Raw genomic sequence first — 12526 nt, 5'->3', positions numbered from 1 at the left:
ACATCTGCCGAGATCTGAACAATCACAAAGTAAGCAAACAAATAGCTACCGTCTACACAGCCCTCAGGACCACACAAATCCTATCAGTGTAATTACCTTTCATCTCAAAAGGGCACTAGAGAGGAACAATCCATATTCCTGTCCTAATTTCTCATTTTCATGCAAAAGCATGCTCACACACACATCGAGTGATCCAGAGAAGGGCAAGTTATTTGCAGGCATTAAGACTTCAAAAGGCCATCACTTTTCATTCTCCGGTGGTATGCACACTACATGCCAGCACAAGAATAATAAAGACCCCTGGATCACAGAAACAGTCACAATAAGGCAAACGGGGTGGGATATTATACCACAGACCACCTCTCTGTGCTTTGAAGAAATACATTCGGTTCATTATCTTTGTTACAGTGTTTGCTTTGTCCACTCAGAAGACCTCATGCATGCCACTATGATGTCTTAGGCTTTCCACATCACACGCAAGCAGTGCCTGCTGCATAACAGGGTTGCATCTCTCTACCCTTAAAATTAATCAATTTCTTCTTTACTGCATTGAGTACTTTCTTCAATAATGGCCATACATTATAAAAAGGCTATTGGGAGTGAGCCATAAAATCTAATTTACACAAGGATGAGAAGCACATTTTCATCCAAACGCTATTTAATCCACATTATCCACCTTGATGTAACTGATGAGCGCCGACATGATGGATTCTAACCTCCATTAGGATGCTGTCGTGTTCTGGTCTCCATAGAACTCCATGTTAAAACGGTGTAATAAGATCAACTGAATTAATTAAGCAAACTTTTTCCAGTGTAACCAAATATAAAAATGTGTGCATAGTTATGAGGTGCTGTTGCTGGCTGCCACATTAACAGCAATAAACTTCAGGAATTCCCATAAAGTACTTGTTTTGCGCACCAGCAAATCTGTCCGTGTCCAAAAGTGTGTCCGTTGCATTCTATGTCAAACACTGACATGAGAAAACGAGCATGGCTTGCAGCACTTAAGTTGAAACACTTTGTGTGAAATAATAAAATAATGTGCTAAAACAATGTGTGCTCTATTCATTTCATGGACAAAATCCTCCGAACCTCGCCCGATCGGGAGCTGTATGTAGGATATGTGCGTTTGTGTGTTTTCAATGCAGCTAACTTTGGGCCGCTTCATGTCATCTACCCACTCATTTAAACTTTGACAGGTGAGTTACTGCAGAAAGACGGTCATTGCGACACTGTAAAGTGATGCACATGGCGCCAAAGTTTATTTTTAAAAACATTTTTATAGGTTTAACGTTATATTATCAGCTTGGAAAATGTGTTAATTTGACTAGATGCACCATAGGCTGAAAATGTAAAGCATCGGGCGAGACTTCCGTGTTCAGGAAAAAGGTGGATAGCAAAAGACAGTCATATCAAAGTTTACATAATCTTTTCTGAAATAGCGAGAGCAATAGCATTTGAGTGAAAGAGTGAAAATAAGTTTGCTGGCACTGGGAATCGAGATCAAAACACAAACCAAAACCAAAACAAATAAAAAACAATACAAAACAAAAAAAACTCAACTAAACTAAAAACAACAAAAACTAAAAAAACAAAACTACCTAAAACAAAACAAAAAACAAGACAAAAAAATACAAATTAAAATACAAAACATTTACAATAAAAAATATAATATAAATAAAATTCATTTAAAATTATGAAAATATATTTAAACAAGATTAAACAAAATTTTTAAATTAAACAAAATAAAATATTTAAACAAATCAAAATAAAATGAATCGAACTGTCCCCACATCTCACCAAGCTTTTTTTCCAGTTATTTTACTCATTCTTGTGCAAATTAATGAGATGAAAAACAATGCAAAACATCCGCTTTAAGTGTGCACAGATCAGGGATTTTCAACCTGGCAGTGTGCGCTGGGCTTTATAAGCCCTGGAAATCACCTTCCCAGCTCTCTGATGTTTTGTATTGTTCTATCTCCTTATCAGCACCACAGCTGCTTTCCTCCTAATCCAGATCACTTTTACTCATTCAGTAAAGCTCCTTCAAGTCACAACCAAGAGCAACAGGAAATCTCCCTCTTTTTATCCCCTTTCAAGTATGAAAATATCTAAAAATCCTTAAAACAATCATGTGTAGGGAAAGTTCACCCAAAAATGAAAAATGTGTCATCATTTACTCACCCTCAAGTTGTTCCAAACCTGTAGAAGTTTCTTTCTTCTGCTGAAAACAAAAGATATTTTGAAGAATGTTGGTAACCAAACAGTTGACGGTAGCCATTGACTTGCAAAGTATTTTTCTTTCCCAACTGTTACTAACATTCTTCAAAATATATTTTTATCTTCTGTCATCATTTACTCACCTTCATCTCATTCCAAACCTGTATGACTTTCTCTCTATATTTTGTAATATGGATGTCATTGGATGTATTTTTTGTACATAAAAGTCAAAGTCAGTGGGGTCAGTGTTGTTATTACATGGACAAAAACAGTTTTCTTCAAAACAAATCATTTGTGTTCCGCATTTTGATAATGGGTGAATAAATGATGACAAATTGCATTGTTATATTAACTGTCCATTTAAGACTTCTTTTAATCTTGTGTCTATAATGTTCTTTGTGTTACCTCACTGGCAGATTTATATTACATTATATTGTATTGTATTGTATTGTATTGTAAATGTTTTTTTTAAATCAGCCTGAACATTTAAAGATACATTGTCTGAAAACAAGTCTTAATATCTTATTGTGTGTTTCATGAAGTACAGTAAAAAAACACACACACATTAAGGTTTTTTTTTTTTTTTGCAGTATACAGGAGGAATCTTGTCCTGAAAATGAACAACTTGTGAAAAGCCACACTTGAAAATGAGTGTTTCCAACAGAAAAACAGTTTTATTTGCTTCTTTGAGGCAGGTTGAAACATGCAAACAACACGCTCTGAATTACACAAGGCCGACTAATAAAAAAGGCCGGTTTGAAAGGAGGATGAAATGATGATGGGAGAGAAAATACATTTTGCTCCTGTCAAATCTGTGTAACTAAGGTTGTTAGTTAGTTGTTTTTTGCAGTATACAGGAGGAATCTTGTCCTGAAAATGAACAACTTGTGAAAAGCCACACTTGAAAATGAGTGTTTCCAACAGAAAAACAGTTTTATTTGCTTCTTTGAGGCAGGTTGAAACATGCAAACAACACGCTCTGAATTACACAAGGCCGACTAATAAAAAAGGCCGGTTTGAAAGGAGGATGAAATGATGATGGGAGAGAAAATACATTTTGCTCCTGTCAAATCTGTGTAACTGCCACTGGAGATGATTCCCACTGAAAAATGTATTTCTTATTCTACCATTGTATGAAACTTTGGGAAAGGGACTGAGGGTGTTTACATAAAAAAAAATTGCATGAATGATGTTTGTGACTAAGCAATGAGCCCGAGGCCCTCAGAGAGATGAACAGACTTGAACAGAATGTTAAAGCAGCTGTGGTACACTTTTATAGTTGTATGTCAGCAGCAAACATGCAAACAAAAGTTATACGACCGCAGCAGCTGCTTGTGACAGACCGCTCATAAGCTGCAAACATTTTAAAGGAAACCACATCAAAGCTTCCTCCCTGTTCTTCAAAGCTGATATAACCCCCGTCTACTCCATAAACTACTGTAATCAAGCAGCAGAGAACGAAACAGATTTACCTCACACCGCATAGCTGAAGAAAAAAGGGAGACAGTACAGCACATATCCCAAAAAAAGTAAAGTACAATAACGCTGAAAATTAGAAAATGTTCTGTTATGGTCTAATAAAATGAGGCATTTGATCCTTTGTCATGACTCAGGAGAGTATGCAAGTAAAGACAATAAGAACAAGAAAACGTGGCCAACAACATGAGTATCAAAACAATTGCTGCTTCATAATGCCACACAGCATCATAACAGGAGGACTAATGTAAGTCAGTCTGTGAGTCGGTAATGATACACTGACTTCCTCACCCTTCCTCCGCTTGCAAATTAACACAATGTGTGGAAATTGCACCACTGTGGTCAAGCAAGGCCGCACTCAGACAATGGCTTTGAGCACAATTTCACAGATGTATGACAAAAAAAAAAAAAACTTTATCTGGTCAGGATGTATGATGGCAGAGCTTTTTTATTTTTTATTCAAATGCAAAATCATGGTTATGAAATTCAGAGCAGATCCAATGACTCTGCTCAGAGATTACGCACTGAAATTTGTCCAATATTAAAAATATGTTTACTTATTTATCTATTAAGCAACTATTAAGGTAAAATACAATTGGGTCCAAAAGTCAGAGACTGCTTACAGAAATTTCTAAGTAATTTCAAAGTAATACACTCCCCCCCCCAACACATTTTTCGCATATTATTACAAACTATACACACACGTCTTCACAAGTGGTCACCAACCTGGACCCCAACACGTCTTCACCAGTGGTCACCGAACTGGACCCCAGCTTACAGTTTAAATGAGCAGCATGTCAAAACTGTCAACTGAGCTGTACACACAACAAGCATTCAGGGTCATTTATATTATTTTGCTGTTATATCAATAATCTGTAATATTATTATGCAGCTCCAAATGTGCTTCATTAAAAAAAATTCAAGTCACTTCTGCTTTAGCTCCAAAATCCTTATCCTTGAGGACAATTTTATTTTATTTTACAAAGTATTATTGCTGTCCACATGTAAATGTATAACTCTTCCATAAATGTATTGTCTGGACCTCCACTGGGAACAAAATAAAAAGGCTGGACCTCTCCCCCCCCCCCCCCCCCCCAACACATTTTTCACATATTATTACAAACTATACACACACGTCTTCACCAGTGGTCACCAAACTGGACCCCAGCTTACAGTTTAAATGAGCAGCATGTCAAAACTGTCAACTGAGCTGTACACACAACAAGCATTCAGGGTCATTTATATTATTTTGCTGTTATATCAATAATCTGTAATATTATTATGCAGCTCCAAATGTGCTTCATTAAAAAAAAATTCAAGTCACTTCTGCTTTAGCTCCAAAATCCTTATCCTTGAGGACAATTTTATTTTATTTTACAATGTATTATTGCTGTCCACATGTAAATGTATAACTCTTCCATAAATGTATTGTCTGGACCTCCACTGGGAACAAAATAAAAAGGCTGGACCTCTTAGAATTTAACTGAATACCCCTGGTCTACACAAATGTGCAAAATATAATATTTATGATTCACTTATGGCATAACATTTCTTTCTTTTAAATCTGGATTTTAGAATTGCGAAGAAACCAAATTTTCAGTGTGGTCTTTTGGACACTACTGCATGTGAGCGGGTTGGCAGAAAAGGTGTGGGGGTGAAGAACAGGAAAAACAGAGGAGGACATGACAGGTTCGAGTGAATATGTGGGATGCCAAGAAGCTTCACGCCATGGAATAGATAAGATTGGAAAAGATGAGCAGGAGCCACAAGTCCACTGGGCAGGAAAGGATACAGCTGAAGCTGATAGGGAGAAGCTCTGTAAATGTGCTCTCATCGGCACAGAAAACTCACCGATATGGCAAACTATGCCTTCTAACTTTAGACCCTTCAAAAAATTTGTCTGCTTGAAAAGGAGAAAACTTTACATTTTCCTTCCTTGCACTGTTTCCATTTATTCATTCATGTATTTATTAAGCACCAATAAACACAACAGCAGCTGACCATAGTGCTGTACAAATAGAGATAGGATAAAAGATAAAAACAATAATAAAAGATCATGTCAATGAGAACAATAATAAAAAACATACAAAGTTTAAAAAGTCAAAGTAAGAAAATAAGATTTCAATTTAGTTTAAAACTCATAGACAGAATTAGAAGTTTTCACAGATAAAGGAAGGCTATTCCATAGCCTCGGCCCAACTACTGCAAATGCACGATCACCTCTTGCTTTTAATCGGGATCTAGGCTGAGACAAAGAGTAGGTTTTTTTTGTAGATCTCAGACATCTTTTTGGCTTTTTTCTTTTAATAAGTCAGACAGATAAGAGGGTGGCAGATGATTTAGGGATTTAAAAACATACCAATATCTTAAAATCAATTTAATAACACACTGGGAGCCAGTTTAAAGTCTGTAAGATCGGAGTAATATGCTCTCGCTTACGAGCCCCAGTTAAAAACCTGGCTGCATCATTTTTAACCATCTTGAGTCATGATATAGAAGACTGGGGTAGACCAACATATAAAGAATTACAATAGTCCAGACATGACAAGACAAAGGCATGTGTAACTCTCTCAAGATCTTCAAACAATAACCAAGACTTGACTCTAGAGAGAAGTTTTAAATGAAAAAAACTTGACTTCACTACTGTGTTAATATGTTGATCAAATTTTAGGGAGGAATCTAAAAGGACTCCCAAATTTTTCAGTTGGTTTGATGAAGGAGTTTACATTGGCCTTATTCACCTGAGGTCCAAACACAATGCATTTTGTTTTACTAGAGTTTAAGCATAGATTTTTAATAAATCTGCAAAAATGTCAACAATTCTGTGTTTTTCTGTCAATATGGGGTGCTGTGTGTACATTAATGAGGAAAAAAATTAACTTAAATGATTTTAGCAAATGGCTGCAATATAACAAAGAGTGAAAAATTTAAGGGGGTCTGAATACTTTCCGTACCCACTGTATATTTGTGTATCATCCGCATAAAAGTGATATGACACTCTGTGATTCCTAAGGATATTTCCTACACAGCAAAATCCCCAGAGTTAAATCAACTCTGCTCAGAGTACGTATTGTCCCAATCTACAGGGTGTTAAAGTAACACTGAAGCAGAGTTACCACTGTTGAGGATTATGTGGTAAGTTTTCATGTCTAAAAGCCTGAGCAGTAGTTGTTCATGTTCAACATTGTTAACAGTGCGTTTTCTTTACTAATGCTCAATCTTTACTTAATTAATCGCTTAATTGTCCCATTAACTTTAACTCGGCTTCAGTGTTACTGTAACACTCTGTAGATTGGGACAATATGTACTCTGAGCAGCTGATTTAGGATTTTACTGTGTAGTGGGAGCCTATACAAAGAAAACAGGGTTGGGGTAAGAATGGAACCTTGGGGAACACCACAAATCAAAGGAGCAACTGAAGTTCATTGTTTCCTTATTGTCTTGAGCACCACTTGACCATGACTTTAACCATACACTACCATTTTGGTCAATTTTACACCTTTGCAACCAATTCATCCCACTAAAGTTGGTATAAATGCCAGCAGCACCTCTACTGAGCTCTCTAGACTGGCCTAGGAGTCTTGAGCCCAGCCACAGGATGAAGGCTCTTGAGCTTCATATCAGCCGTGTAGAGCACTCAGCCAGTGTTACTTGCAGCTCGAATTTAAGGCTAAATGGTCTCCTGGTACAATCTGATCCCTTTGAGCTGGCCTCTTCTATGGACTCATCAATGATTGAGATGGTATGAATTAAACAAACTGAGGGACAGAGAAACCACTCAGCCACACACACACATACTGTACACACCATGGCCTCTGATGCAGGAACATTTAAGAAACTCAGTTGATCTTTCTTTAGAAGTAAATATGAAATTAGTGATGCACCACAATTATTATCCTACAGAATAGTTTCAAAATAATCTAAATTTAAATCTAAGCGTAAAAACTAATCTTTTTGAGCAAGTTTATAACAGTTCCTACTCCTAGAGTGAAATTAGAACCTCTTATAATTGTTTGGTTGACTCCTCTTTTGATTAGACTGCGGTCTATACAGATTATGTGTTATATACAATATATTTATATATTTGTGATGTTTATTTTACTATGGCTGTTCAGCTCAGTGGCCAACTACTGTTGTTTTTACTATGTTTTATAAAGAAAATGTGTTTTTATTTGAATATTTAAATTCTAGCTGATATCATGTTCTGTCCAATAAAATCTGGAACTATTTTATCTAAATAAACAAAAAATAAAACTACCAACTAAAATTACTCATTTTAAATGCTACACGGGAATTTAAATCAGTGTTATTCTAGTATAGGGCTGTGCAATATATCGAAATTATCGAAATACCGCAAATGTACATATCGCAATATGCATATCGCTACAGCTTGCAATATTTGGGGCCATGAACAAAAGACAAAGAGAAAATCACTCACTGCTCTTACCTAAATAACTTTTGTAGCTTAAATAAGAATCAGTGCTTATTGAATTCATAGAGTAAATACTAAGCAGTCTTTTATTTTTCCTTTTTATTATTCAGTTCCTAAACATGTTAAAATGATTACACTAATGTTCAAATGAAATTTTTATGTAATGCTCGAGTAAAACACATACCGTTCACTTTCAGAAGTTGTTGTATTAGATTCTTTCTTATTAGAATCAAAATCAGAATGAGCTTTATTCACCACTTAAGTGTGCGCAAACACAAGGAATTTGTTGTGGTTTTACAGGAACTCTTGGTACATACATACAAATAACCATATATCCAGTGGTGTGAAAAAGTGTTGGCCCCCTTCCTGATTTTTTTGCATGTTTGGCACACTTTAATGTTTCAGATCATCAAACTAATTTAAATATTAGTCAAAGATAGCACAAGTGAACACATGCAAAAAAAATAAGAAATCAGGAGGGAGGCCAAACACTTTTTCACACCACTGTATATATATATATATATATATGACAAGATAGTTATAGAAGTTCACAGAACTGACTCAGCATATCGCATTTTTCTTCAATATCGCACAGCCCTATTCTAGTATAATTTCTATACTATTATAGTTTTTGTTCATATTTTGAATTAGATATTTTCTGTTTTCTATTTAATTTTAGTTAAGTTGTTTTTGTCGTTTTATTAGCTTTTGTTTTTTTTTATTAATTAAAATTAATGAATTGTATTTATTAGTTTTCATATTAACTTTAGTTACTGTAACTATATTAAGCCTGATTTAAGTACACAACATTTTAATCTACAATAGTAAATGTGGATATTAATTTTAAGATCCGCTAAGGATCACAAAGATATTTTAAGTGTTAGAAAGCAAATGTAAAACCAAAGGAAATGAGAATGTACATGTAAAAATCTGATATATCAAATATTCAATACAAGTCCATTAAAATATAAAAATGCATAAAATCATTGCAGATAATGACCAATCATGTTGGCTGAGTAAATCTTATGAAATGTTATGTGTTATTTCATATTTTTCTTTTAAATCAGCCTACTTTTTCCTCTTTCCAGCTTAATATAATATTTACTTAAAAAGTAAACCCAACATACTTTAGCAACACTGAACATTTCAAATAGCATACAAGCTTTCAGGTGTCCAGTTCACTTGCTGAGTCACGAGCCAGACAGCACAGATTTAAGAGAGTAACTGAATCAATTAGACTTGGACTCGGTTCAAAGCTGCAGGCTTTGGCAGCTTTAACAAACTCACACTACGTTAAAATAATCAGTAAGAGACATTTGATGCTAACCCGTTCACTAATGCCAATTTACACTGATTAGCAAGTGCGAGGAGAGCTGCATTTTCATATTAGGTAATCCACTCTACTTCTTTTGCAAGCCCAAAATAAACAAATGTAGAGAGTGCCCATAGCAATATAAAGCTCTCTGATTAAAATCATCTCCAAAAGAGCATTAAAATGGCATAAAGAAGTCGAATGGTGATCCTTCAGGCAGGCTAACACGCTAAATGAGGTGGACAGTGGGCGAAGGGGGGAGGCTGAGAAGTCAGACGACATCTGTGCTGCAGGAAAAGAGGATTACATAGACAAAGTTCAAAGCTCTAACTGTTTACACAATTTCCAGCTGAATGCATACCTATGGCATCTGCATCAACTTTTGCTGACATATAATGATGTCAAGACACTGTGATGTCACAAAGCAAGCCTATGCCCACGTATACATACTGAAAGGTCACACACTCTTAAAAGAACAATAAAAAAAAACACTCGTTCACTCTAAACTTCTTATATAATCCGGAGTCACATTCCTGAATTTTTAATTCTTACGTTAAGATCTGACAAGTGCATGGTTTGAGATCGGAACCGAAATTCTGGTGACTAAACAGATAAGATAGGATTCGGAGTTAGGATGAGTCTGTAATATGATCCACAGACAGGTCAGGTTACACAATAATGCGATGTTATTCTAGTGTCCTACCTTATCTGTTTAGTAACCATGGAGATTCATCTTGAAACATGATAGAATTTTGTCTGCATTTTACGGCCTCTGATCCTCACCTGTCCTGAACCCTCAGGTCTCAGCTGCCTTTTGTAGATCCTCATTATTTCTCTTCAACAAACACTAGATTAACAGTCCAATACACCTGTAAACACTTGTAACTTGGCTTTAGCAGCTTAAACAAACCTTGGGAGTCTTGATGGAAAGTAAAAGTATCTACCAGCAAGACGATTAATGAAATTGTTGTGGCTGCCCACAAACGGAAAGCATCTAGTGGTACCAAAACTTCCTCATGATGGATAGTCTCAATTTCCTCCTGTTGTGGGAACTGTGATAAATGGCTTCAGTTAAAATCCACTTTTTCCTTGAGAGTCCCATTTAATCAAAATGCCAGCTGCATAATTATAAGCTAATGCTAGTAATAGAATACGAGGTTGATATTGGCTAAAACCCTGAGCTGCCCAACTATTAATTTTTTACCTGAAATGTTCTTAACACTGGGTTATCTTGTTCCGCTGTATATTTGTAAACTATGAGTTAGCGTCCTTATTTGCATATTTATCAGGTCAATAACATGACAGACAGGACAACAATAATAATGCGTGGGAATTTTGCCATCCAGATATTCTCTGGTTGCGTTTTGACTTCTAGTCAGGTCTTATTTATTTATACAGCACTTAACAGTATAGAATGCTTCAACACACTTCACAAACTGGAAAATAACTATTATTAAACATTCCTCAAAAACCATCACTGCAGTTATACAGCCTACACGACAGCGCGTGAAAGTTTCTCAGACTGCACAAAGTCTATGAATATTTAATGAGGTGGGCACTGAGGCAGTTCTTGATTGGTTGTCTGTTGCTAAACAACATCTTGTAACATTCAAGTGCTAAAAGCGACGCTAATTCTCTTTCAAAATTACAAATATTAAATGTAGCTTAACACAGGCTTAAAACTAGCATTTACTCGGATTTTACAAGGAAAGCTTGGGTTCGGTGTAGTGTGAAAAACGGTTGTCTCGGTTGGTAGACACTAGCAATTATGTTAACAAACTAACCTGGCTTTACGGTCTTCAGACGGAGGGGTTCGCGAAAGTGACGGATGACGGCGAGGGTGTCTCGGTTTGTCAGTCCGCTGACAGGCGTGCCGTTCACCTCCAGAAGCACATCTCCGGGACCAGGTAGCCTGCCGACATGGCACACTAACGCGTCCGACAACTCCTGTCCCAGATGCGGGAACTCTCCGTGCTCGGCTCCCCCGCGTATCTCCAGCACGGCGCTGAGCTCCCCGGCGTTACCGCACGAAACGGCGCATTCCTGCACTTTACTAGACCAATGTTTCTTCTTTTTCAGCGTCTTGGACATGATGAATCCCTTTCGTAAAAGAGTCTTTTTTTAAAAATGATAAAAACAGGTTATTTCCTCATGCAAACGCGTTTAGAGCGCAGTAAAGCAAAGCGACTTAATTCCCATATCTTGGTGAAAAAGAAACGTTTTAAAACTTCGGAGTCGGCATTGCTCGGTCCTTGAAATAAATTCCCTGGATGGTTCAGTCAAAAAACGCGTAAATTCATCGGAATTGAATCACGAGCTCACACGAAGGTAAAAAAGACTGTTCATTGCCTTCAAATCTATGGTAGATCTCACTGAGAAGTGTCGCCAAATATCGTCTTCAAACGATCCAAACAAGGAGAAAAAGACACCGAAATAGCAATAAACTACCAGCCGAGGCTGGACAGCCTACTTTATCCAGGCACATAAAAAGAATACAGCCTCAAATCGCTTCGTAATACCGGCTGATGAATGAAACGCCATAGCAAAACACTCGCATCCGTGAAATCTCTCGCGATGCAGGCGGCTGTTGTGAACCTGGGTTTCGCGCACCTGTTCCAATGACATCAGCTACCGGCGCGTTCACGTGAAACGACGAACAACGAGATACCTGGATCTGGAATAGCCTACACGATACAAACTAGGTCCACTGTCCAACGACCTTTGATTCTTGTAGAAACGCCCTTATGTGTGTGTGTGTGTGTGTGTGTGGAGCTGTCAGCGCCCGTCGGTGATTAATAGTAGGCGCAGCTTTGCAACTTTGTAGTCACTAGTCATTTTCACCTGGTTACTTGCGCCAAACGACAGCAGCGACTGTCAAAGGCGCACACCGACACCAATGCAGAGGGGACGAGAGCAGAGCAGCCAATCAGAGCGAGGGGGCGGGCTTTCCCATACTGTTCACAATACTAAACGGCCTCTCTGCCATGCTGCCAGGCCTGAAGGGAGTGTGCTAGAAAAGTTAAGGAAAAATGCACTTGCTGCCTTAAAAGTAAATGTGCCTCTACAGAGTCTTTGAGGGAAAAAAA

General features: G+C 37.1%; 1 protein-coding gene and 1 long non-coding RNA gene across 2 annotated transcripts; both read right to left on the bottom strand.

Moving 5' to 3' along the window:
* Window positions 1-4662: 4662 nt before the first annotated feature.
* LOC107568458 (uncharacterized) lies at window positions 4663-5701 on the bottom strand. The gene is made up of 2 exons (XR_001606757.1): window positions 5166-5701; window positions 4663-4769 (listed from the first exon to the last, which is right to left on the bottom strand). It is a non-coding gene; the product is annotated as an uncharacterized lncRNA (long non-coding RNA).
* Window positions 5702-8971: 3270 nt separating this feature from the next.
* On the bottom strand, window positions 8972-12311 carry LOC107568455 (membrane-associated guanylate kinase, WW and PDZ domain-containing protein 3-like). The gene is made up of 3 exons (XM_016254423.1): window positions 11225-12311; window positions 9667-9727; window positions 8972-8981 (listed from the first exon to the last, which is right to left on the bottom strand). The coding sequence occupies exons 1-3, from the start codon at window positions 11529-11531 to the stop codon at window positions 8972-8974; spliced, it is 378 nt and encodes a 125-aa protein (XP_016109909.1). The 5' UTR covers window positions 11532-12311.
* Between the last annotated feature and the right edge of the window lie 215 nt (window positions 12312-12526).

Source organism: Sinocyclocheilus grahami, unplaced genomic scaffold, assembly GCF_001515645.1.
Source record: "Sinocyclocheilus grahami isolate Dianchi unplaced genomic scaffold, SAMN03320097.WGS_v1.1 scaffold1246.1, whole genome shotgun sequence".
Lineage (NCBI taxonomy): Eukaryota > Metazoa > Chordata > Actinopteri > Cypriniformes > Cyprinidae > Sinocyclocheilus > Sinocyclocheilus grahami.
Note: the sequence above shows the minus strand (reverse complement) of the source record. Positions and strands in the feature narration are given on the sequence as shown.